The 26,920-nt window shown below is 36.8% G+C and overlaps 3 protein-coding genes across 5 annotated transcripts in view; 2 read left to right on the forward strand and 1 right to left on the reverse strand.

Annotated features, from left to right (window-relative positions):
* Positions 1-26,920, reverse strand: part of LOC129565919 (calmodulin-A-like) — a 60,330-nt gene that overhangs the window by 7,218 nt on the left and 26,192 nt on the right. The window contains exons 1-2 of one of the 3 annotated variants that reach the window (XM_055441264.1): positions 2,817-3,169; positions 2,347-2,388 (exon numbers count right to left, since the gene is read on the reverse strand). The exons of 1 other annotated variant lie outside the window; for it this stretch is intronic. In XM_055441264.1, the coding sequence (XP_055297239.1) occupies positions 2,347-2,388; positions 2,817-2,903 (129 nt within the window). In that variant the 5' untranslated portion in view covers positions 2,904-3,169. Of the gene's footprint in view, positions 1-2,346; positions 2,389-2,816; positions 3,170-26,920 lie in introns of those variants that run through there. One more of the 3 variants, XM_055441265.1, reaches the window with a different exon arrangement.
* Positions 20,518-21,997, forward strand: LOC129566357 (vitellogenin-1-like). The gene is made up of 7 exons (XM_055442212.1): positions 20,518-20,724; positions 20,814-20,826; positions 20,905-21,027; positions 21,166-21,186; positions 21,249-21,326; positions 21,418-21,528; positions 21,690-21,997. Exons 1-7 carry the CDS (start codon positions 20,518-20,520, stop codon positions 21,995-21,997), a joined length of 861 nt encoding a protein of 286 aa, XP_055298187.1.
* The window catches only part of LOC129565591 (vitellogenin-1-like), a 2,033-nt gene continuing 190 nt past the window's right edge, over positions 25,078-26,920 (forward strand). The window contains exons 1-6 of the mRNA XM_055440609.1: positions 25,078-25,272; positions 25,470-25,715; positions 25,872-25,884; positions 25,969-26,112; positions 26,184-26,261; positions 26,344-26,899. Of these exons, the coding sequence (XP_055296584.1) occupies positions 25,078-25,272; positions 25,470-25,715; positions 25,872-25,884; positions 25,969-26,112; positions 26,184-26,261; positions 26,344-26,899 (1,232 nt within the window). The remainder of the gene's footprint in view (positions 25,273-25,469; positions 25,716-25,871; positions 25,885-25,968; positions 26,113-26,183; positions 26,262-26,343; positions 26,900-26,920) is intronic.

A 26,920-nucleotide genomic window follows, 5' to 3' on the forward strand; every position in this document is an offset into this window, starting at 1 on the left:
TAAAATCAAAGTAAACCAGCTAATGATACTAATCGAACTTTTTTTTGTCGGTGGATAGATGAAACTTTGTAATATGAAAATGAAAGAGGATTTTATTTTCTATTTCCCGCAGCATTGAGTTTATGCTACTGTGAGCGCACACCGCGAAAACTTTCCATTTTCGGCCATTAGCTGATGGTGTTGAGCAAAGCATGCACAGTAATGGTAAAAGTTTATCTGGCTTACAACTTATTCCATTTCGATTTTTCCATGGGCATATTGTCATTGTTTAAAGAAACACATAAATAAAACTATAGAGCGAAAAAAAAGATCGCTTGTAATTAAGGGGAACACACAGAGGGACAGACGCCAAGAAAGAGGGCCCGTGCACTAGTGGTTTCCATGCAGATTCACAACAATACCACGGCTTTAGCTCAACTTTTTAGCTTTTATAGCACACAGGCACACACACACACACACACACACTCTATACGCGGGCAAGAACATATTCAGTTCAAAAAGTCACCATGATTTATTTTCGCCATAGCCAACCAATGCACCAAAAGGTTAAACGAACAAAAACGGCATGTGTGCGGCTTTTATTTAGTTTTGCATATGACAGAGAGGCCATTCTTGTTGCTGGTGGTGGTGTTTTTGTTGTCGCTGGTTTGTTCGTTGTTTGTTCCCGCCTGGTCACACATATGTGCGGATCCCAATTTACATTGCCGGAATATGGCTTCGAAAGTTAATTGACGACGTCACGGTACCGAGAAAAAAAAGAGTACAATCACATAATGCTGGAGCATCGTTGGCAAAATCAGTGTGTGTCTGTGTAACTGCGCATTGCATTTTCCGAATAATTACAGTTTCCTTTATTTTAATGTGGATTCATAAAGTCCCATATCTGTGTCGTCTATCTCGTTCGATCAGCTGTTCGAGTAAATTGCCAAAGTTGACAGGATTGTGGCGTAGAAGCGAAAGAGCGCATTCTCATTCAGTATCATCTGATTTCGGCTTGAACGACCAACATTATCATTTACAATACAATTATGAAACAATCTCCATATGCCAGTCAATGGGTATGCGGTCCAAATAATGTAATTTCCATTTCAGATAATACTCCCGGGGCAAAGCGCTTTCGTATGTATACACACAAAACTTCATTCAAGAAATGCGCATTTCCATTCGTTTTATGATAATGCTCTCATACAGCTTGATGGCACAATAATGGGGGCACCCGTGTGCAAATAAAATGACTAACAGTCACTCAGTTGTATGTAACTGTATGTAGTGATACACGACTAAAATAACTTAGCCATTGATTGAAATCATGCGTTTTGAATGGAGACAATCACGTTTAGTTATTCTTTCAGTCAGTCGACTAATTTGGCACATTTTGACTAAGATTGATTTGTGATTTACTGCAGTTGCTTATTTTGTTCGAGACAATCACTTTTAGTCAGTCAAAATGTCCCAAATAAATCGACCCAAAAAATTTCCACACGGGCAGTTACCAAAAATGGTCGTAGTTTTTCGTTTTTTTTCTCGCTCTCTCGTTTTGCTGCTCGTCCATATCATTGATCGTTCTTGACTATCGCTTATCACTTGTCGACCAGAATGAGCTTATGAAACACACATCATCATCAAATGGGCGAACGAGCGAGCGCAGAATCGGGTATTCTGTTGAATTAACCGCAATTCGTTAAGTGGATTTACGTTGAATGTGTCTACTATACGGTGACCACTCTAAGCCGTTTTTTTCTCAATGATGTCGTAAATCTTCTTTTTTTCGCACAAATATATTGTCATTATCTCAATTTTGATACGTTTTCATTGAATTTATTTGCTTTATATTTAGGTAAGCCAATTATTATCGATATAGTTTTTTCGTTCATCTTTTCAGTATTTATCGTTTAAACAAGTCATAATTTATATGAAATAAATTCATCGATAAATTCAACGAATGAGATATCCATGAATAAAACATGCGCCGGGGCTAATTCAATCGATCTCAAATCCGATTTTATTATTCATTATACATCAGGCAAATTAATCGAACATTGATTCATAAGTGGGTATAACATAGGAGGGAGTTTTAATGGCTATTTTTTTTGTTGAAGATGACTGAAGATGATGTATTAATAATAATTTGTTTGTGAAGCATAAATCGGTTTTGTTGTCGAGGATAAAAATGTGTTGCATCTAATTCAAGTGTCTAATCTAAAAAAAAATGCTGCTATTGAGTTGAATATGGTGGAATATGCGATTTGTTGAATGTTGAGTGAAAAGGAAAAAAAAATCTAGCTAGTTTAGTGAGTGGCAGTCTTTTAGTTTGGTTTTGATGGAGGAACCACTAAGAACAGATACCTGAGTGTCACTCCTAAAGCTACTTGTGCTGACACTTCGAGCCTGGAAAAACGATAGAGATGACAGAAAGAGAGAGAGAGAGAAAGACAAATAGATAGACATTAAGGAAGAAATAGAAATTTAGAAATGAGAGAGCGAAAGAGAGTGCGGATAAAAAACAACATAGCTGAAAAAATTTTTGCTTTTCGAAACGAATTAAGAGAAAAGCTCTAACTAATGCTAACTGTATTAAAAGAGATTTTATTTGATTGCATCCGATTTGTAATTTGGTGGTCGATTTTCGTTTCGGTTTTACTCGAAACAGCAACAAAACACACATATTTTATCCGATTCGAAGTTTGAACATGGTCGAGAAAACATTTTTGACGATAGAAAAATATATGTTTCCCCCAGCGAAAAATAAAAGAAAAACTAAAGTTCTGTGTTCAAGTCATATGTTTTGTTTTCGTTCTTTTTTTACATCAATATACCTTGCTCCGTGTTCGGGGTGGTACAAAATCCTCTTTCGACTTTCGTCGCTTATCTTTTAATATCATACGCGCTGCTGCAAAGGCCATTTCTTCGTTCGTTTATTTTCTTGTGTCCGTTGTTTATGATTTGCTTGCTGCTGCTGTTGTTGTTCACTTCTTCGAGTTTTATGTCTAAGTTTTTGGTATTTCTCTTTCAGTTTCTTTCTTTCACTGTTCAAACGATAATAATCTTTCAATCAACGCCACTTTTCGCTGCATATTAAAATCACACGATGAAAGTTCGTTCGTTTTGTTATTCTTTCTTTCGGTCGATTGCACGAATCACTCGCTGTCAATACTTCACTTGCGAAATGAAAGTTGGTTTTTTTTTTTTTCAATATTTCAAAATAAATTGCCAAGTTCTTGTCTTTTTGATTGATCAATATCGATGTGGAATCGATTAAATGGTATGACGTGCAAATAATCCGATGTTCGATTGCACTTTGTTTTGCTTGTTATTCGCAACAAACTTGCTGTATGAAAACGTTATAAGAACGAATCGATTTCGTTTTGCCTTCAAAGTCAACCGACTACGAACGACAACAACGACTACGAACACACATACAAAAACTTTGACTTTTCTTTTGTGGGTGAGTTCATCAAAGCTGTTGCAAAAGTTTTACGTTTTTTCCTTCTTTTATTTCCTTCTGTTTAAACGCAAACAGAGTGAGAATGTTTTCCACAAATGACCCCGTTTCGCTTTTAATCGCATATGCAAATGAAAGTTTTCGGATTATTCGTCCGCAAGTTCACTCCGCGTCGATGCTGCCATTGCTGGTGGTGGTACTGTTGCTGGCGGCCGATCTTACTGCACCAAATTCACCAAGTATACCATCCAAAATCCGAAAGGAATTTTATTCGCGAATTATTCTCTTTCTCTCTCTCTCTCTCTCTCTCTCTCTTTCTTTTTTTTGCTGGAATTAATCATCACTTTTAATGAAATCCTATTTGCAGTTTAAAACAGTTTAATCTGCAATATTTCATAATCTGCTCATGACAAGAGGAAAACGCGTTTTAATATTTTTGACTCTCTCTCTCTCTCTCTCTCACTCTTGTTCTCGCTCTCTGCCTCTCCGTTCGCAGTGTATTTGAATAGATTCTTCTTATGTTTCGAGGACTGCAGGAGAGGCCTCGCTTAATGAATGTATTATTTACATTTTATAACAAAAAGTTCTTTATCAAAAAGCGCTCATGGTGGAAAAATAAAATGATATATCATTCGGTATCAAATGACGGTGAAAATTATTTTGAGATAGGATTATGCGGCTTGAAATTTCAGGCATCCTGCATAATTTCTGTGTGGATTTGCTGAACGAGTGTGCACTCTATGCTTACATTCTTTTGCACCAGTTATAATTTCATTTGAGTTGTCATTCCCCGTTCAAAGACTCAGTTCATATTTTACTTGAAAGCTACTCGACATTGTTTTTGTGTTTCGTTTTTTGTTCTTTTTTTCTGTTCGTTGTCGCTCTCTTGCACACTCGCCCATTCTATCTCAAAATAAATGACTTTGAAAACGTAGTGGAACTTGTGTCAAAACACTCGGGATGCGACACACGAAAAAAATAAATAAACACAGCAACAACAAGAACAACACTTTATCCATCTCGAGCAGTTTTCATAATATTCAACGTCATGCAAAGCGACAATTGTCGAATAATTCGTTGCGAAAGGTATGATTTCGGACTAGAACTGGGATGTGCCATGTTTTCAATTTAACAACTTTGTAATTTTGTGTTGTAAACATGACCGCGTGAGCCTTTGCGTACGATCGTTAGTTTGTGTTTTTCATTTCAAACTGCTATGGGTTCGAAGCAATTTATGCAATATTCATATCTTTCGTTCAGTGTACATTTTCCACCACGTGTATGTGTATGGCTAAACTCTGCTGCTTGCTGCGGAAGTTTTTCGAAAACTGCATTTAAATTTAATGCGCCAATTACAGTGTTACATGGAAAAGTTTATGTTCGAGAGAGTGCGCGCGGGATTTTGGCACCAACTTATTTACAAATCCGAGAATTTCCGAAAAGAAGCAAAAAAGTGTCAAGTCATCGAAAGAAACGTTTCGTTGCGTCGCAAAGTGCGCATACCTTTCATTCAGCCGAAATCTCATTTCGAAATGGTTGTACAATAGGGTGGTCCAAACTAATTTATCATGGTAAGGTATATGCTCCCAATGACTTAAAATTAAATTGGGCTCAAAACTAGCTGATTCCTTTTTTCAGATAAAAAAAAGGTTAAAATCCAGTAATCGATAGAGATATATTGATAGAAAACCCATAGGTTATTCAAACTGAATCTATAGATTTCACTATAGTGACATATCATTTTTAGAGTTTTTTGGGACGCTGAACACGAACCCATTGTCAAAAATTAGCTAATGTTGCTTTTTAAAAAAAATTTAGTACAAAAACATGATTTTTTTAAACAAATTCAGCCGTATAGCAAAAATACATGGTTCCAAGTGTATTTTTAACACCAAATTAGAACTCAGCGCCTCAAAATACTCTAAGATTGACTATGCTGATGACAAAAATCGAATAATCTCAGAACTAAAATTTTCTAGTAGTGTTCACGTATCGAAAAAAAACACATTTTCCACGTATTTTCCCACCAAGAGTAAAGTGATGACTGTCTGCAGCTAAATTGTAGGTTTTAACGAGATCTAAAACTTTGCTGAACAAAGTTCTGCTCCATTACATTTGGGGTTCGAGTTCAGCGTCCCAAAAACCCCTAAAAATGATATGTCACTAGATTCAATTTGAATAACCTATGGGTTTTCTATCAATATATATGTTGAAAAATAGGTCAAAAACAGCCATTTTAAGTACGGCTCTATCGACCACTAGAATTTAACACTTTTTTATCTGAAAAAGAGAATCAGCTAGTTTTGAGCCCAATTTAATTTTAAGCTATTGGGAGCATTTACCTTACCATGATAAATCAGTTTGGACCACCCTATTGCACAATATCCGTTTTTTTGAACATTTTAAGAGGAAATCGTTTTTATTCCCACCGTTTTTTCGTGATGCTTTTCTTCGTATTAATTAACTGAATGAGTTTGGATTTTGATGTGACAATTTTGGTTTTTTTATCAGTAATCAATGGATCGAAGGCTATAAAATCCATTAATGCTCATGTGTTAAGCGATTGAAAAATGGACGATAAAGCAAATGCATTTTTATGAGAAAAAACAAATGAACGGGTTAACGATTCGCGATTTGCCGTCGGCTTGATGCTGCGAAACGAAATCGAACATAACCATTTCATCTGAATTATGGGAACAAAAGCAGCGAAAATGTCGACACAATCAAAACCGTTTATATTTTCACACCACCGCCATGCCACAGTCGATAGTGTGGTGATCAAAAAAGCGAATGAAACGTTTCGTACGAATTCAAGCGCAAAATGCCATAGTGTTTTAGTGTATGGATTTTGGCGGCGGCAACAACAATTTACATGAGTGGAGCTGGAAGCGAAGCGAATATTTTTCACATTGGTTTTCGCATCGTTTGCTCCCCATATTTTTCTTATTTATTTTATTCGCTTTTTGGTTGAGTTCGCTTAATGTTATTGCTGTTAGATGCTGCCTTAAGAACCGAATACTCATTTGTCGGATTCAATGCGGTAAAATGAAGTGTTGACGACGACGACAAAGACAACAAATTGCCATAGCACGAAAAAGGAAGTGGATGAAAATACAATGGACTGAAAAGTGAGCGAGCAGAGAAAGGGCAAGAAGAAAAAGAAGAAGAAGAAGAAAACAAAATTGAAAAATCAGAGCGACAATAAGAAAAGAATGGATGGGAACGATACCAAGAAGAAGAAGAAGGAAAGCAGAAAAAGAACCATAAGACGAAGTACACCGAATGTTGAATCGATGTGGATAAGTCAGGCGAGAGGGTGTGGAACAAAACAAAAATATGCTTAGCTTTGCCAAATAAATGTAACATATCATAAAAATGAACCACACATTTCACAGTCAAATTTCCACATTGAGGAACGAAGACCAAGCGAAAGCGGACACGAACAAAGCGCAGAGAATGAGCACAAGCAATTTGTCTATACGATAAGTTCGGCAGCGAACGAATGAATGGGCGAATGAGCGAGCGCACACAAACTTTTTGGGATGTGATGTGCCAGATTTGAAATCTAAATAGAAATTGTAATATATATAAACAACAGACAAAAACTTGGATATATATTCTGATATCATGGCATATAAAATATAATATATACACATATTTAAGAGGCCTGGCACATTTTTGGCGCGATTCATACGAAATGAGAGCGAGACTTGGTTGGAATTGAATTTTCATAAAAATGGTATAAATTCCAATTGAAGTAAAAAGTAGCAGAAGGGAAAAAAGAACGAAACAAAATAAATACGATGTCACGGCAAGCAATAATATCTCGGCATACACAACGAGCGGGAGGGAGAGAGAGAGCTAAAGCAAAAAAACAAATGCACACACCAAACTAGTTCTCTTGAATAAATGCGACTGAAGTTTGATTCAACAAGACATGAACGAATCTGTGTGTGTTCCATATATGAATTTCCGTCTCGGCTTGTCTCGACCTAATTTTGTTGATGTTGTTGTCAAACAGTATTTCAATGAAAAATTCGAATACATTCTTTACGGATAGCTTAACTGATTACATATTTTTAGCTAAATGATGCTTTTTGTTGGGAGAATGCTCGGTGAGCGTGCGCTCGTCCACAACACGACTCGGGTATTTTTCATCGCATGCCATTCAAAATTGTCAATCAGTGTTTGTGTGTTGGCTCGGTGTTGAGTATTTCTGCTCACCGCACAAAAGAACCAACAAGAAAATTGCATATCACTGAACACATTCTCTGGCATTTCGCTCTCGTTCTCTCTCTCTATCCGTTTTTAAACTGGCATTCGCAATGTAGTTGCAAAATGCGCGCATTTCCTTCATTTTGCTCAGGATGTATCACTCAACACACCATAACAATGCATAATACTCGAGAATATGCATAAACAATTCGCCCAACAATTGCTGTGCAGTGTACACATCAAAATATAATCGCTCTTCCTCTCGCTTAGCATTCCATAATGTGTGTGTTTGTGCATACTGCATACATGCAGAGAATCTGTTAACGATTGCAGTTGCACGAGTGGATGCTTAATTCGAGCACATTGTGTATGAACGAAGAAAAAAAACTGCTTGGTTATTTAACCATATATGAACTCGACTGATTAAACAAAGTCATGACACTAAATAGAATATAAACGCCATTGTAACTGTGTGTATGCATGTGTTTGTGTGTTGACAGTAGTGTTATTTGCATTTAAATTTTGTGTGTGTGAAACGACTTAATATACGCTGTTCAGCGGGCACGATGGAGAACGGAAACTAAACCGGAGTGCGACTTATGTGGACAATTTATTCGTTCTTTGATATACAACCAACCATTTATAGAGCTGGCAAACGATATTGGTAATTTACGGAACAAAATACCGAGCGCAGGAGAAAGAGAGAAAGACACACCGAAATGAAAAATCTTTTGTACTTTTGGACGGTGTCTTAGACAGCACCTGCACTTCGGCTTCCTTTTTAATGAGAGCATATTATTCTGTTTTCACACAAACAAAATATACGAACGGTCTGAGGTGAAACACGGTAACGATGTGGCACTTGTGGTTCACTAATAATGCACAATCATAATTTTTGCCAGTGTGTCACACATTCTTCCTTCTGTAACCTCATCCGCATTTTGATATTGATTGTGAAAATGGTTGTATTTGATTTGTTTCCTTTATGGTTACCTGCTGTCCGGTGGGTTTTTCTCGGGATGGGTTCGGCACACCGGACAAGCACCCAAACGATGTACAAGCTTTTGAAACGGAATCCAGCTGTTGTGGTCATGAGTTTATATGCGAAAATTTCCGTGAAAATCACATTTGAATTTGAGATAAAAGGTAACGAGGATTTTTGGCCTACATGCCGTTTGCATGGCCCTTGGATTTGCATGCAAATTTCGGAAAATTCGTTTGCGGAAAAGATTTTTCCCAATGACTGGAATATTCATGGAAATTTGATGTTTTTTGGACGGAAGGCGCGCAGCATAAGTGTTATGGGGAGGACGAGGGAAGTGACACACAATGTAAAACCACACATAAGCTATGCACTTGCCCAAAAATCGTGCGCTTTCTCTTGTTCTCTCTGTGCTCTTGTTTCTCTAGAAGTGTGTCAGAGCGAGAATGAGTGTGCAAATACAGTGGTTGCAGTGACGATAGAGGGCAAAAGCTCGAGCACTTTCGAGATGAATGTAATATGAACATTTTCGCCCATAAATATGTGCATTTTCCCACAACAATGTTCAATAAAATCCGAGTAAAACGTGTCCTATTTAAACAAAAACCATCGGTATTGATTGCTGGCTCAGGTGCTCCGTATTTTGCTATGTAACATTTCCATTTGTGTGTACCCTGTACCTACTCTCTCTCTCTCTCTCTCTCTCTCTCTCTCTCTCTCTCTCTCTCTCTACCCCAACTGACTGACTGACTGACTGACTGATACACACACGAAATTCCGTTACACATTGTGAATTCATTTAAATTTCCTGCAGGCATATCTTGCAGTCTCGGAACGATACGAGGAGGGCGGCAATATGTGTGTGTATCATTGCGCATTTCCGCGAGACTCAGTTGTTATTTCATAACAATTCCATCGTTTTTTTTTCGCGCGCGCGTTCTAAATAAATTCTCTTCCATAGTTCTGCGTCTCTGAATGGAATCCAATTAATTTACTGAACCAAGAGTAATTCAATGCAGTATAAATAATGATTTTTTATTTACAGTTCGTGTCATTGTTGTCTTTTTTTCTGTTCATTTCGACAAAAGAGAGAGAGAGAGAGAGCTCTTATCGCATCGATGCATTCGAATCAATGTCAATATCAAAGCGTACGTACACTATTTTTCATATTGGGTTTTTGGTTTCCTGCTCGTCACTCCCTTTCTCCTCGTTGTATTTTTTTTTTTTTTTTTTCTGTTGAGTCACATTTTATTTTTATTAATTTGGCAAAAACGTATCGAAAATTGGCAAAGCGGAAAAAAAATACTGACGAAAAGAATCTCTGTGTGTTTACATTTATGTACAACATACACATGGCTGAAGGATATGAACTCTCGTTCTCGCTCAATCGCTCGTTCCCTTTCTGATTTGCCTAAATACAAAACAAACAAGATGAAGTAGTTCTTTTTTTCTCTCGCTTCTTTTCTACTCTGTATTATGCGGAATAATATATTGACCTTCCTTCTTCGCAGAGTCATGAATACACTCATTCTTTCTTCCATACTCTCGTTTCGTTTCGTTCCGTTCCGTTCCTTTTCTCAGCGCAAACGAGAGAGAAAGCGAATGAAAAACGAAATTAAATTTGATTCTTGTTTCATTTTAGTTATTCGTTATTTTGGCAACGTTTCAATTTAGGTCACGTTTTCCATGATTTCTGCACAAGCATTTTCCTATTGCATTTTGGTTGTTGTTGTTATTGTTTGGATCGGATGATAGAGGCTGAGCGCGCGAACAAGTACAACAACAAAAACAGAAAGAAAGAAAACAACAATAACGACTGAGCAACAAAAAGCAATTTCTATCCTAGTTTTATTATTAAAAATTTAAACAGTTGAGATCTTATTCAAATTCGCATGCATATAGTCTCTATGTGCAGTCGCAGTCATCCATTCAAATTCCATTTTCACTTGACAATCGTTTTACAATGTTTATTGTTCTCTCCTTTGACAGTTTGTGTGGAATCATTTCGAATGGTAACATGGCAGCATATTTTCTGTTTGTTCTTCTTTTTTTCTCCTGCTGTTTGTTCTGTGGAGAGATGTGATCTTTATTTATGGAAATAACAAAAATCCATTCATATTTCCTTCGTTTTTTTTTTGCCCTTGCCATTTATTTGCCTTTTTCACCCGATTCACCTTAATTCGTGTAAAGCGAATACGAGACGCGACACACAAGCCTTTTGGTATTTTTTATAGTCCGAATAACTTATGACCATAATGATAAAGTGGTTACAAATTGACAATCGATAGAAAAAAAAGTGAGCATGTTTACTTGGCCATTTCCCAGTGCGAATATCGTTTTTTTTTCTCTTTCGTTGGCCTTTTCATGCCTCGTCAGATGGCCAGTGAACGGAAAAGATAGAGAGAGATACAGCGTGAAGGAGGGTGAGGTTAATCGAAAGCGTTGAAAGGCATGAATGTGAACATGATGGCACACAGCATCTCGTAATCGAAATCGAATTCTGGCGATGAGAGAATTGTGTGCAAAATATTGTGTTCCGCTTCGAATTTGTGAGCGAAACATAATGGACGCACCCAATAGATAGAGATACCCACAGCACATTTGGAATAGCACAAACCAACAGACACAAAAAGAGCGAAACGTTTAACATGCTGCTCTTTTTTCTTTTATTGTGTCATGCTCTCGAACTGCCCACTAATGCCATTAATCATGACAAATCTGCTATTTTCTGCTTTTCCTTTAGTCCTCATTTTTAATAACATGAGAGACTTCATAAAGCTAAAAAGCGTTTTAAAAACGTTGTTTGGACGCTGTTTTGAAACACCATAAATTTAAGCGTGTTTGCGTTTCCGTTCGTTTCGTTTTGTTCTTTCTTGCTCTTGAGCAAGAGCTTTCCAATCTCATGACTAGACTGAATCACTGCACTATCGTTTCTGTTCTAACATGAAAAAAGGTATGTAAAGAGGGGAAAAAACGGAAATTATGGTCAAAACGCGCAAAGGGCGAACCATAGCTTTTCAAGCGATTATTTTAATTTATTATATTTTTGTGCCTATTTTGCCGTTGTGATTGTGTTTGTGTGACGATTTATCCACCGCTAACTTTCATTTTCGTTACTTTCACCCAAGTCAAACTACTACCACTATTATTTTTCGACGAGAACATCAGCGGCGTTGTAGACTCACTATAGAATATATCGCATTCATAAAAAAAAACAAAACGAAAAAAAACCGTGCTCTGTTTATGGCTATGCTGTATAAGACATGCGATTAACAGTTTTATGACTATTTTTTTTTTCGCTGTTACTTGCTATATAGAGAAATCCTGTTTGCCCAGATAACATATAAGCATATCGCGTTGTGTGCGCGCAAGCACTTTCGCGGTCCGTATCATAGTTGCCACATACGAGCAACAACTGATTGTGATGGTCGATTAAATTATTCAATCGCTTTATTATTTAGGTGATTGCTAGATTTATGCTATGAACGTGTGGCATTTGAACTATCCCTTTGTTTGATATCGAAACACATTATGCGCCCTGAAATGGGCAATTGGCGCAAATGGCAATCTGAATGGTAACACACGTGATCCGCTCGCGCGCGCGCGCGCGCACCTCCCTCAAACCGATTGCTACTTGGGCAATGATCCAAACAAATCTGAACGCGGAGCGGCAGCAACGACGGCGATGGCCGTGTTTTTGTAGTTGTTTCTTTCCGTTCCTTCTTTCATTCTTTATTTGGTGTGTGTGCTTTTATTTTTCTTTTCGACATTATCGGCCGCTACACTCGTATAATCTACACGTGCAGCAGTTGGCTGACGCGCGCGATAGAAGCTAGTTTAGACACCTATCCCCATAAATATGAAATGGTAACGAGTGAGCTTCCTCCTTCTTCGTTATAGTCGCCGTGTTGTTATTTTTATTTCTTTTTTGCAAAGCGTCTCCAAAACTGTGCCCGATGTACACATACAATTACGAAATAGAAAATGAACTCAATCCATTTTGAAGAGCGTTTGGATAAAGAAAAAGAAAGGAAAAGCGTTGCGTGCAAAAACCGTGAATGTAATAATTCAAATGAAAAAAGAAGAAAGAAAGAAAAAAAAAAGATTTCAAAACAAATCTACGTGAATATTTTCGACATCCATTGTTGCGCGCCATTGGAGCTGCTTATAAAGTAGAGTAGTTTGGCTTAGGCTATCACACGCGCGTCCTGTTTGTAATTCTTGTATTGGACGACGAGGCGCATAAAAAAACGGAAACCAACTGAATGAAAATGAGCGATATTTATCACGGAACGGAATGGAATGAAAAGTAAAACACGTATTTTAAACATTTGCTTTCATTTTGGCGCTTCGGCGCGTTATGAGCCACTTCTATGGTGCTGGTGCTGATGTTGCTAGTATTTCTCTGTTGTCTAGCGTTTGGAAATATTCGAAAATTTATTGAATCCAATCGAAATCCAAATCCAATCGCATCAAAATTTAACCTATATTTTCAACTGCAAAATCGTATGCACTTCTTCATATCAGTCAAAAACACACACATAATGCACACATATACGGCTAATCGTAAAATGCAAAATGGTAATTGTATAAATCTCCCATCAAACATAACATAGGAACAAATAGAGCAGAAAGATTTGATATAGACTTATAATCCGCGCGCCATTGCTGTTCACACGCGATCCAATCTCGTTGGACGGGCGCGCGTTCACGTTGTGATGGGCCTGAAATATGTATTTCGGTTAATTGTGTGTTTTGCCACGCATTCATGGTCAGAATTTTAATAGCGCCACAATTACAACTTGTAATCGAATTCGATCGCAATCCAGAATTTCCACACACACACACACAGACACAGACACTAAACCGATGACACAACGAATTTGCTCGAACTCTTGTGGTCGATTATTTTGCACCCTACTTTCTGCAATTAGTGTTTGGGGCCGTATAATATTTACGATTGCATTTTTTTATTCGAGTCACAGTTTTAATTGCATCGGAGAGAGCGAGGGAGAGTGAACGGGAAAAGTTTGAAGCCTCGACAAGCCGCAAATTGATTACGAAAAGCATTAATTTAATGCCCCTGACTTGATTGAAAACTATGGGAATATAAGTGGTTGTCGATTACTGGTCAGAGCCATAATAATTCGAATTTCGAATGGACAATTGCAAACGAGCATTTATGAAGCGAAATTCCATGGAAAAACTTTGTAGCTCAACAGAAAAAAAACAACAACTAAACATCAACAAATCGATACGAAGAGAAGGAATGATTATGAAATGATGAAAATTGGCGTGGCACGAAACGACGGCGGCGGCGACAAGAAGGAGTTTTATTGAAAGTTGTCTCTTTATTTTCGGTGGCAATCAACTCTCCCCCTCTCGTACGACTAATCTAATTGCCCCATTGTATTGTACAAGCTTTTTAGCGTCGGAAGTGAATGTCTTTGTTGGTCAATCGCAATAATGTCCCGGCTATATAATCAAAATTGGTGAATAAACAATGGTTGTTGTCAATAATGCAAGCAGCCAAAGTCAAAGGTGATTCCTTCGAATGAATTATTCAATTGACTTTGCAATACGGTGGAGTATCCTATGGAGTATCATACTCGCAACAACGACGACGTCGTCAGAATGTGGTGCACATTTTGGCGTTTGTTTTTATCTCTCTCTCTCTCTCTTTCTCTCGTCTCGGTCGGTTTGTTTGTTTATTTGTTTGTATACAAAACCACCACTCAGGATTTGCTTCCGTTTTCATTGTCGGAGCGAGTAGTTAACGCTACAATGGCAAATAAACATGACCGATGAATATGTGTGACCGTATGTTTATGATACAACAAATGAACCGACATATGACGGTCAAAGCACTCAACACTCACGAGAGTGATCAAGAAAATAGCATTTTTTGCCATTACAAACTGAACTCACTTAATTCATTCATAACAATTTAATGCATTTTTCGATTGCTAGTCAGGGAAAATAAGAAACAAATCGAACATTCATCGATTATTAAGAAAGTAGTGTCAATACTTTTCCAATTTTCTCTTGTTATTTTCATCATTTTAATCACAATTCCTTTTGATTACACCTTCAAATGTCTACACACGATAGTATTTTGTTCTTTCTTTGTTTTGCTTTCTTTTCGCCGTCTCCGTTCCACTTTCTGAAGTCAAAATAATATACTGAATAAATCACAACATATAGTAATTAGTTTCGAATTTCAATTGCATATGCGCGCATATCGCGCGATATGTCAGTTTCATCAAAAAAAAAAATTAAAATTACGTTATTAATTGGTTTTCATATATTCGATTCCGAAACGGAAAACGATGTCATAAATTTGAGCGTATGAAATTTTACCAAATTTATTACGTAATTCAATTCGTCGGAATGTTATAAAAAAAACAACAAACTCCCACCAGAGCGGTAGGAGAGAGAGAGCATTTTTGCGCGAAAGCATACATATAACACAAACATTTTGGTGAAATGATTTCGCAGAAATGGTTGGAAAAATAAATTTCTATTCGAATCCGTTCAGCATACACCATGATCAGCAAATTCGAGTGAAACTCGATGCAAACGAAGCGCTCGGGCTTCATTGAGGGAGGTAGAGAAAGTCAAATAAAATTCCATTCAAATTGTTTGCTATACGAAATAGTTACATAAATCGGTGTGCAATTGTTCAGCCAGCAGTTTCGGATGGTTTAATCTAGTGCAAGCGCATCGCATCATAAGCAGCAGCAGTACCACAATTACAGTCTCGTTATGTTTGTTGATATTTACGAAACGGGGGAGGCGAACGCGGAAAATTGCGAGCAAAAACGGCAACGAACAGTTGTAACGAAAAAAAAAACTTTAGATGATTGAGAGCACAGATACACACATTAAAAACCACACCAAAAATGTAAACTCGATTCACTTGAAACAAAAAAAAAAAACAATCCACCGAAAAAATCTAGATATATTCAAACGCGAATGAGATGCTACTTGCTTCCAAACGAAACTAATTTCATTCACAAAAACAAAACAAACAAAAAATTGTGTCGACTTCACGGAAATATGTTGGGATAAGAATACCGTGTTTTTTTTTCTTCTACTTTTTGGGAATTTTCGTATTTTTCAACTGTATTTCAAAATCGCAATCAGGCGTGTGCTTGATTTTTTTTCTTCTTCTTAAAATGTGAAATGGAACAAACAGTTTTGTAAGTAAATTTTGTCGTTACGCTTCGTTAGCCTATTCATTAGTTTTGGCTGAACGCCTTGAGTGTGTGTACAGAATGCAAGGACACTACGGTTACGACTGAGGCGAATTTGACAGTGGCAAACGCTTATAAAGTAACAGCACCACACCATCGACCAACATTTCAATGGACGTGTGTGCTCTTTTTCTTCTTCTCTCACTTGCTTGCTTGCTTGGCTGGTTGTTACAATACACGCGAAAAATACGAAAACGGATTCTTCTGCGAATTTTCGAATGTGCCGAATTCGTGAAAACTGTAAACGGTTCAACGTTCACCGGTCAACTGAAGACACTAGCGCGCGCTTCCACCAAAAATCCCTTATTCATTTCCAAACTTTGAATGTTCGAACTTGATTTCAAGAGGATTTTCCTATTTTGAGTTTTGTTGATATTCCTGTCTCTGTTTCGCCCGCGTGCCTTGCTTTTGTGTCGCCGTGTTGTTGGCTTGCATGCCGAATACAATTAAGAGAAGCATGTGTTTTCATCGTTCACCAATGAATGTGTATCACTTCCATCTATACACAAACAAACACGCTGTGCGAGTGCGAAAGAGAGTGTGTCTCCATTCTAGCGGGCGTCTAGTTGGCTCTGTTTTGCACACGACTACCAATTGGAATTTGATAGAGAGCATGGAGAAGTTTTCGCGCGCGCTTCCACAATCCACAATCTAGCTGCTGCTGCTGCTGCTGCTAGTCTGTGTGTGCTGCTTGTGCTTTCACCAATCCTCCCAACATCATCATTTACTATTTGTGGCTATTAAACGTTGCGTTCCATACTTTCCGTCTCTTAACTATTTTCAAAGTGAATTTTCAATTTCTATCGCTTTTCAATCCGAGCTTGCACATCCAAATGGCTGTTTTTGCCGTTGCATTGGATAATAAAATCGTTAAAATATGCAATTTTTATGGCGTGGTTACGGGCAATACATTTTGAAACCTGTCTTGATCAGCACTTCCGTTTTGGCAGCCACCACGAATCACATGTGCACTCGGGTTTTTGTTGTTGTTGCTGTCCTGAATAATCAACGAACGGGCCATTACCATACACATTTCGAGAAATGTTAATACCTTCATCTTTGAACTGTCAGTTGTGTGTGCTGCATTCATTTTTATTCGATTCTCTTTGATTCGGATAAAAGCGGAGAAACCAGATAACACCGTCAACTATTTTGAAATGCGCATGACTCGGACGTTCTCTCTTCGATTCACTTCAACATTTGAGTACTACTGCCATTGCTACTGCTGCTGCTGCTGATGATGATTTTTTTGTTTATATTGTCGATTTTCACAGATTTTCCTGTCATCGCTCCACATTTATCTCTGGTATTTGCTTCTTGCCTTTGTTTATTCGGCTCAAGTGAAAGTTTTTATTGCAATGTATACGCGCGCACAGAGAGAGAGAGAGAGAGAGACTCGGGAAAATTCGTTTTAAGACGATTTCGCTTGATAGCATATGATTGATGTCAAATCCCTCACTCACATGTGTCAATCTTGTGCCCCCTCGCGTAATCTGAATACCATCTGAATATAGTAATATTCATTTATTTGGTGGCGATGCAATTTTTCATTTTCGCTCGTTTTCATTTCCAAAGACATTTTGATCGGCGTATGAATAGAAAGAAGTAACAGCGATAGCAGCCGCCCATTTAAAATATCTCACTCCGGTTCTCCCCCCTCTGTCTCGATATGTGGTAATCTTTCATTCTTAATGCCATTTTATTTTATTTTTCGCGCGCGCGATAGGCACACAAAGAGATATGGATATTCTATGGAAAATACGGAAGATTTGTTGGCAACTGTCGACGCAAGGCTATTTCTGTAATTCAAGGTTCGTTCATTGTTTCATTTTCGAGACAAGCTGACAGCCTGCTGTTGCTGTTGCGAGCTCTTAATCAATTGCACATTGAAAATCATCAACGCCACTCCAATGGAACGATCCAATGTTCTTGAGATTATTGCGCTCTTTGCTCTAGATTAAAATCGAATTTCGATTGAAAGGAAAATTCGATTTCATTGAAAGGTATTGTGAGTAAATGATTAAGTATTAAGTGACACCATTCAAATGCTGAAAATTCAATTAAGTGACTGCATTCTGTTGTTTCGTCCTCAATTTTTTCCATGTGAATAAATGTGTCTGTGCACAACGCTTAATTATTCGTGTAAACACACGTGTGCATCATCACGTCGTCGTCGTCGTCATTGTCATATTGGTGAAAATTGCACCATTTTTCATGCCATTACCAAAAAACCAAAGAACCAAAACTCATTTTCATCACATCGTTTCGACTATTGACTTAATAAATGACTGCAGTCTCGTATGCTCAGCTGCATTGTAGTTTGGCAACAGTAAAGAGCTTTATTAAAATTGCCCATGGAAATATTCTTCCACTTCATTCGATTCAAATTCCACAACGAGAAAAAAAAACACGTAGCACCACCATCAATGTCATAATCGTGATTGCAGCACCTCTGTTTACTGTGCCACATGTGAAATGAAAAATTAATTAAAGTCGCACTTTTCGAGCACATTTCCGGTGCGAGAAAAGCGAAACTCATCGACAAAATGCAGTGGAAAAAAATATAAAGTGTTTGCATTTTCACCCAGTTTTTTCCACCAACGGCTTAATGCAAGCCACCACAAGCGATGTAAAGTTTTAATTACTCGCCCATATTATTTATTCATGCATTTAAACGCTACTGTTACTGAAACCGAACCAAACCGTACAGGATTTCTTGGTACGGCTGTTTTGCGATATATATCCAGCTACGGAGCATGCAACGACTTGGTTCGGTTTTTTGATGAGCTTGATAGTTTCGACAACTTCCACTAGAGTGCTTGTTTCGTGCAAAATATAGACAAATTTGTGTCTTTGCTAACCTTTTCCCTTTCGACACACATCGCATTCATTCAGTACAGTGCTTTTGAACTTTCGACCTTACACATGAATCAGCAATTTCAAAAGAAATGCTTTTGTTTTTCAGACGTTTTTCACTGGAATTTTCGTTTTGATTTCGCAATTTCTTTGTGCTGCTTTCATTGAGGCACAACAGTGGAGCAGACAGGTGTTGCATATGCCCTTGAAATATTTATGAATGAAATAGAAACATGAATGGCTGAACTAGAATGAATTCATACATACTTACTGCATGACATTTAATCTGATAACTTACTCATATCAGCCGTCAATGAATATTTTACGGTACAGCTGTCAGCGCCGCAAAATACTCCGAATACCAGTGATATTGTAGGTGCAATTTTATTGATTATAAATTTGGTGAGTTGGGTTTGAGCCAGTTTGAACAGAACAGATTGAGTGACAACAATGGCAATTTTTTCGTTCTATTCATATCATTCTAAAAATCGGTGGCATTGATACGTCAATTTTCTTCGGAAACCGATTCAATACGATCTAATGTTTACGTTTATAATACTTGATTATTGTTAGTTCGTTTTTGATCGAACAAAATCGAAAATTCGGACATGATAATACATCGGAACTTATATTGGTCATTTTTATTTCACGCTTTGTTAATTTTATTTCAATATTTGTATTTAACCAATTTAATAACTTTGCTATTATTACTCAATGGTTTCTATGTGATTTTCATTTCAATGTGACCTTTTCGTCGAAAACTATTCAAAGCCACGGTCACTTTTAATTACACATCATTGAAAATCATACGAGAAACAACAATAACAGATATTTGAATACATGACCAAATGGCTTTGCTACAACAAGCATTTCGTTCAATGCTCAATAGGAAATCAGCCACCATTTCTGCAATGGTTTGTTAAATTCGACCAAAATACACACGTTCAATATTACGAACTCAATGCGAGTGAAACGTAATTATCCCACAGAATGCTAACAATCGACCATATGTTACACTCTGCAATGCTGTTTCAATAGAGATTCGATTCGATTCGTTTCATTGCGGGATTTACCACATTTTGTCGCACTAATGGACTGGATGAAAATAATTGCAGAGCGTTTTGTGTGTTTACTCTCATTTAACAAAATTGAACTCCACGTTCAATGACAACCAATTAAAAACTGACATTTAGCAAACTATCATGACATTTCAATATTTTATAATTTCGATCTTTCATTCTCTGTCAATACGGGCACACTACTTTTGGAACCATCATTTAGAATACATCATATTTTGGATTTAAAATAACAAATGAAGTATTTTCTGCTATATTTACTTGTTTTTAATTTTAATTCCCTCACTCGAGGCGGAATTTTTCGTCGGTCTACCGAACAAAAGGAGCCAGGTTTGCTGCCAACAACAGACGACATATTTCAAATGGGAAAAAACCTTTTAGGTCGCTATCCCTTTGAAATGGTAAATAAATCAGTTCTTCTTTTTCTTTCAATCGACTACAGTTTTAATGCATTTCACAAGTTTACCAATAAAACTTTTTAATTAGGTTTACTTGGCCATAAGCGAACATTGTAAGTTTCAGAAGAAAAGCAATTCACACAACTACACAACTAAGAACAAATCTGCTGCTGCAATTGTTGTTGTTGTTGACTTTTTTCCTCTCACGAGACTATATTTCATAACAGGCACCGAAGAACTTTCGAAACAGCGTGCACAACCGTTCTTCTTCTATAAACCGAAAATGGTCGACATGAATTACGTTTTGAAAATAAAGGATCAAAGTATTGCCGTGCCTTTGAGCGAACCATTGAAATTGCTTAGTTTGAAGGAATTCGATTCAAAATTTCCACTTGTAATTATGATTACTGGATGGACAACTAATACTAACAAACCGATTAATCATGCGCTAGATGTGATTTATGCAGCCTATCGATGCAGAGGACATGTTAATTTTGTGGTGAATTGCATTTGAATAAATTTCTCACTTTTTTTTTTGTATTCATTTCATGAAAAATTGTACATTTCCCACTTTTCATCATAAACAAGTCCATTGACACAGGTTAGAATCTATTTTTCTTTTATCCTTTCCATGTCGTTGCAACATTTTACGTTGTTTAATCGTATTCTTGATTTGAAGGTCGTTTCATTGATACTCTGTACACGTGGAGTGCAGTCAATACCGAGGAAATAGGAAAAATTATTGCTGATTCATTGAAAGACTTAATCAAACGGTACCCAGTTGAAAAGATTCACTTAATCGGTACGTTTGAAACATTGTTTAAGCTTCCGTTTCAACGGTAAACCGTTGTGCGTTGCGTTTTTTCTCTGTATCTCGTGATTTCGAGTAATTATTTTTCATTTTCTTGTTCTCTTTAAATAACAATTGCATCGTACCCAGGTCACTCGCTTGGAGCGCACAGTAAATCACGATGTTGAAATTCATCGGAAATTGCAAATGTTGACATCATTTTTATTTTGCAGTTGGTGGTTCCATTGGACAAAATCTTAAAATCAAATCGGGCAAAACATTACCGCGCATCACGGCGCTAGATCCAGCTAGTATATTCATATTTTACGTTTCAACTATAGCAAATATGAATATTCCATGTTTGAATTACGATTTTTGTCTTAAATAATTTCTTTTTTGCAGATCCATGCTTCAATTCCGAAACAGATCTCAAAGGTTTGACACGTTATGATGCAAAATTGGTTGATGTAATTCACACAAACCCAGGCGGCTTAGGAAAGCGTGATCCAATTGGTAAATACATTAAAGAAGATTTGTTGGAATTCAAACTGTTCATAATTTGTGAAAAAAAACTTGATCATCAAAACGTCAATGTCAAGATGAAAATCAAGTTTGTTATTTAAAAAAAGTCAAGTAGTTTTAGAGAAATTCTCAATTTTGATTTTGATTATCAGGTGCGGTGGACTTCTATGTAAATGGTTTGTTCCCGCATCCACCAGGCTGTTTTACCATGATATGTGCACATTTGCGTGCAGCCGATTTTTATGCCGAATCAGTTTATCCAGGCAACGAACGAAATTTCCTGTCCATCGAATGTGGTGCGCTGCTAACATTGAATACACACTACTGTTCGAAAAATGAATATCCAATGGGCTATGCATTACCACAAAACATTGGTGGCATTTTCTATTTGAATACAAACGAAGAAAGCCCGTATGGCATGAATGTAACTAAAGATTTCAAACCAGTTTGCATTGAGTGAAAATGTCCACCGATTTTGTTTTTATAAACAAAAACCATTCTAAAAAGAGCAATTAACCATCGGCAAGTCAAAGAATTAAATTGAATTGTTTTTCAATTAAAAGCCAGTTGCCGAATAAAACATCCTAACAATTTACTTTCATTCGATGTAAATAATCAAAGGAATAATAACCTAAAAATTTTAATAAAACAATATTTCTGGTTAAACTATCGGATACAAAACAGATAAGTCGTGTTTAAAGTTAAATCATAAGAGCGTTTTTAGATTTAACCAAATGAATTTCGTCCTTCTTTAACGATAAATCGTCTACAACGAAATCAAATTTTCGAGAAAAAAAAAACGTTTTCGTGTGTCGTTAATAAATGAATTATCATCATACTAGATTAACTGTTATTAATTGTACTTTTGAACAGATTGTGGATTTAATTCCCGTAAATTCTGGATTAGATCATACAAAAGATACACAACGTTGTCATAGTTCATAGGAATCCTATGGTTTTGTAAACTGAGGAGGCCAAGGGCAATTCAACTTCTGCTGAAACATTTATCGATTCGATTGCTTTGCTAAGAATCTGAACGACGGCAAACATAAATGCCCGAAGATGATTCTCGTAAGTCATCAGTGGTGCAAAATGTGCAATAAAATTCCATCGGAGGGAGGTTCAAATGTTATTACCCTCCGATGAATTACGACGACAGGTAGGAATCACAACGTGCGGTGTGGTAGTTTTAATGATATAACGCACATATCCTTCAGACAGATGAGACTAATTTATTGTGGTACCTGACTTTATGGAACATGTTTTCAGACTAAATAGAGACGGATTTGGGTTACAATCCTGCTAAATTACCATACAATCGAAGCATGTTTAAAATACTTCTGTGTGTCTTTTTCGTTTTCTTCAGAGCTTATACATTTGCTCGAGTCCTTTTTTCTTAAAAATTCTGTTGATTCGGTGTAGTGTGTTCAACACTCAAAAAACATTATTGGTGTATTCCAGGTAAAAGTGTTATATTCCTTCTCTGCTATGTTCAACTTCTATCCCGGGAACAACATAAGTTCTATAATGCCCGCATGAGACTATGTTAAATTTATGATATGCTCACACTATTCTTCGAACCACCGATTAGCAAACCTCGAATAGTTTTGAACGATTTTGTTTCCGTGTGTGTGTGTGTGTGACAGAATGAAGTATTTTCTGTTAGTGTTGTTGGTTTGCAAATTGTATGCACCAGCCGATTCTTTGATAGAAAATTTGATAAATGTCCTTATTGCAGCAATGGATATAGCCGGAAAAGCCACAAAATCCAAATATACCAACAAAAAAAACTCCAACTAACTTGGAGCTAATCTTTACGAACAGATTTTATGTTAGCTGAATGAAATGGTGGTGTCCGGGCTAAATATATATCTCTCGTAAAATTAAATCTATCTTCAATTGATTCAAAGAAATCAAATGCTTTTCAATTAAACGTGATTTACCGAATACCGAACAGAACATGAAATTGACTTTCATTTGACGAATCAATCATCTAAAGTAAACTGTTCATTTTCACACTGTCTGGTATGGAATAGGCAAATCATGAGAGCAGCGTTGGATTTTTCGCACAATGTTTCTGTTGTTCTTATCACAACATTCGATCAGTAGGCCGATGGCGTCATATGACAAAATTATTTTCGTGCAAAAACCCGTTTGATCTAAAATTTAGCTCGAATAAATCGTTTTTTTGTACGAAATTTGGTGAATGGAAATAGTTGAATATTTTATTGAACTGGTTTTTGTATGAAAAGGTGAAAATAGAACGTTTGCGATGGAGTAAATTCATGAACTAAATCATTGGCTCTCTTTGGCAAATATTCGACTATTATGTTTATGCAAAAACAGTGAGTTTTGGTAAATTTGTTTACATCGCATAAATAAATAGGTATCGTCATCAATTGACACCCATAGAATGGAAGAACAACTTATGAGCTCTTTATTCATAACTGAGACGGAAAAAATACTTAGAGCAAAAAAGAGACAAATAAAGTTGCGAGCAAAAGTGACACAACTCAGCATTGATTGGAAAAGACGTTTTTCGCATTTTTCTCGCTCTCATGTCAATTGGAATTTATATCGTTCAAATTATCACAACAAAATACTTATAAAATTGTATTTTTGAACAGTTTGTAGATTTAGTTCACGTAAACTCTTCAAAACATACAAAAGATACAGAACTTTGTCGTTAATTTAGAGAAAACCAAACATTTTCCGAATTGAAGAGGCCGAGGGCGATATTGACTTCTGTTGAAATATTTATCAGTTAAATTGTTGTACCAAGAACTTGAATGATAACTGCTGGAAGGTTATTCACCTAAGTTATCTGTAGTCGTAACAGACCAAATGCTGAATTGTTTCCATATTTATGGCTAGTTAAGCGCTAGCTATTAGCTCGACAGGACAACGAGAACGCAAAAACAGTCAAGAATAACTTTTTTACTTTTGCATTTGAATGCATCGCCGCCGTTCCAACCTTCAGAATGTGCAATAAAATTCCACGGGGAATGGTCCACACAACTCGTGCCGAACACAAATTTTATTATCCTTCAATGAATTACGATGAGTTTATACAATTCGAATTCAAACAATTTGCTTGTATTTTCATGGCCAAAGACATCATTAGTGTTTTACATCAAGACAGGTAGCACAACATGTAGCATGGTAGTTTCTAACGACACTCATTCTCTATCACTAGATAGATAAGACCGATTTATTTTTGTACCTGACTTTTTGGAACATGTTTTCAAACTAAACATGAATTTTGAATACAATCATGCTACAGTGCCATACCACAGAGCATATTTAACACATTTGTTTGTGTTTTTTTCTTGGTTTTCTTCGAGGCTTATACTTTCGTTCACGTTTTATTTTTCAAAACATGTTGTTGATTTTTTTTAAATGTATTCCAGGTATAACAACTCAAGTTGTGCCTTCTATAAAAGTATGTTAAATTCAGGAAGTGCCCACAGTATAGTTTAAACCACTGATTGGCAAACATCAAATAGTTTGGAACGTTATTTCATGTGTGAGAGCAACAGAATGAAGTATTTTCTGTTAGTGTTGTTGGTTTGCAAATTGTATGCACCAACTGAGTCTTTGAGTTTAACGAATATCGGTAAATCCGTGGTGGATATTACGAAAGGTGTGGCCGGAAAAATTCCAGATGTAATTCCATCGGCTGAAGATGTCTTTCAATCTACAAAAAATCTTATCGCTGGCTATCCATTCGAGAAAGTGAGTTTGCTTTTCTTTAATTATATAGTCGTATCATTGGATGAAATATTGCCCCATTTATGCACATACATTAATGCTAAAAACGATACTTAATTCAGCGGTTGTGTACATTCGATTCGGAATCCGAATTTCGGTTTTATTTCATAAAAAATTTGTAATGTGTTTGTGCCAGTCATTAATGAATAATTTTCAAACAGATATACGGTCTCATCAATTCATTTTGCTCGGCTGCGCTTTCAACGTCCAGTGTAAAGCCACGCACAACACCAAATATCGCTAACATGAGCTATGTTCTTAAAGTCGGCGATCAAAACATTTCAGTGCCGTTGAATCAACCGACAAAATTGTGGTTACGGAAAGAATTCAATCCGAATCTTCCGCTTGTCATGGTCATCACTGGATGGACGACTAATGCCAATGACACCGAAAATCCAGCATTAGATGTAATTTATGCAGCCTATCGATGCCGTGGAAATGTTAATTTTGTGGCAAGTTTCAACTTTTAAATTACTTTTTTTTCCCTTCTTAACGAAATATTCTCCAATTAACTTTGAATTTATTATTTTTTTTTTGTTCGTTTTTGCCATTCCGACACATAGACTGTTGACACAGGTGAGTTTGTCATTCTTCTTCACAAGAATTTTCTCTCAACAGAAAAAGTTATAATTTATTCGCATTTTTTCTTTCAATTTAAAGCTGAATTTGTTGACACACTTTATACATGGTCGGCGTTCAATACAGAAGAAATTGGAAATATTATTTCCGACTCATTGCAGCACTTGATCAGAACATATCCCATTGAGAAAATCCACCTCGTTGGCCATAGCTTGGGCGCCCATAGTACGTTGATGAATGCACATATTTACATTTCAAACAGAATAACAAATTAATTTATTGGAATTATTCTTTAGTTGCTGGTTCGGCTGGTAGGAATTTGTATAAAAAAACGGGCAAATTAGTGCCGAGGATTACAGGCTTAGACCCAGCTAGTAAATATTCTTTCAACATTTTCGATTAAAATATCATTTGGTTGCTTTTTTATACTCATTTTGATTGTTCATACACCTTTAGATCCATGTTTCAACTCTGGTGAGACTCTCACTGGTCTTGCTCGTGGCGATGCTGAATTTGTTTTGGCCATTCATTCAAATTCCGGTGGCTTAGGAAAACGTGATCCTCTTGGAGATGCAGATTTTTACCCGAACGGAGATAACCCCTTGCCACCTGGTTGTTATTCGATGAGCTGTGCACATCAACGTGCACCTGAGTTCTTTGCCGAGTCAGTTTATCCAGGCAACGAAAATAATTTTTTGGGAGTAAAATGTGATTCATTATCTTCGTTGAATTCAAAGTTCTGCCGTACTCAGAGCTATCCCATGGGGTATGCTACACCGCACAATTTGAAAGGCATTTTCTTTTTGAAAACGAACGAAGATAAACCGTACGGTTTAAATGCCACAAAAAACGCTAAACCAGTTTGTAATGGACCTGCACTTGGACATGGGACAACTCAAGGAAACTTGAACTCGCACAATTCTCAAAACTCACCGAACAATTACAACTCACAATATTCGCAGAACTCGGGGAATTCACCGAGCAATCACAGATCGCCGAACCACCAAAATTCGTATGACTCGAACAATTCGCA

The sequence above is a fragment of the Sitodiplosis mosellana genome, unplaced genomic scaffold, assembly GCF_009176505.1.
Source record: "Sitodiplosis mosellana isolate CC-2019 unplaced genomic scaffold, AAFC_SMos_1.0 Smas_scaffold_3, whole genome shotgun sequence".
NCBI lineage: Eukaryota > Metazoa > Arthropoda > Insecta > Diptera > Cecidomyiidae > Sitodiplosis > Sitodiplosis mosellana.

What these genes read in the sequence shown, in the direction of transcription:
- LOC129566357 (XM_055442212.1), top strand. Translation starts at nt 20,518, where the DNA reads ATGAATTACGTTTTGAAAATAAAGGATCAAAGTATTGCCGTGCCTTTG. An exon ending in TCACTCGCTTGGAGCGCACA is followed by an intron (nt 21,187 to 21,248) that starts GTAAATCACGAT and finishes TTTATTTTGCAG; the next exon opens with TTGGTGGTTCCATTGGACAA. An exon ending in AGGAAAGCGTGATCCAATTG is followed by an intron (nt 21,529 to 21,689) that starts GTAAATACATTA and finishes TTTGATTATCAG; the next exon opens with GTGCGGTGGACTTCTATGTA.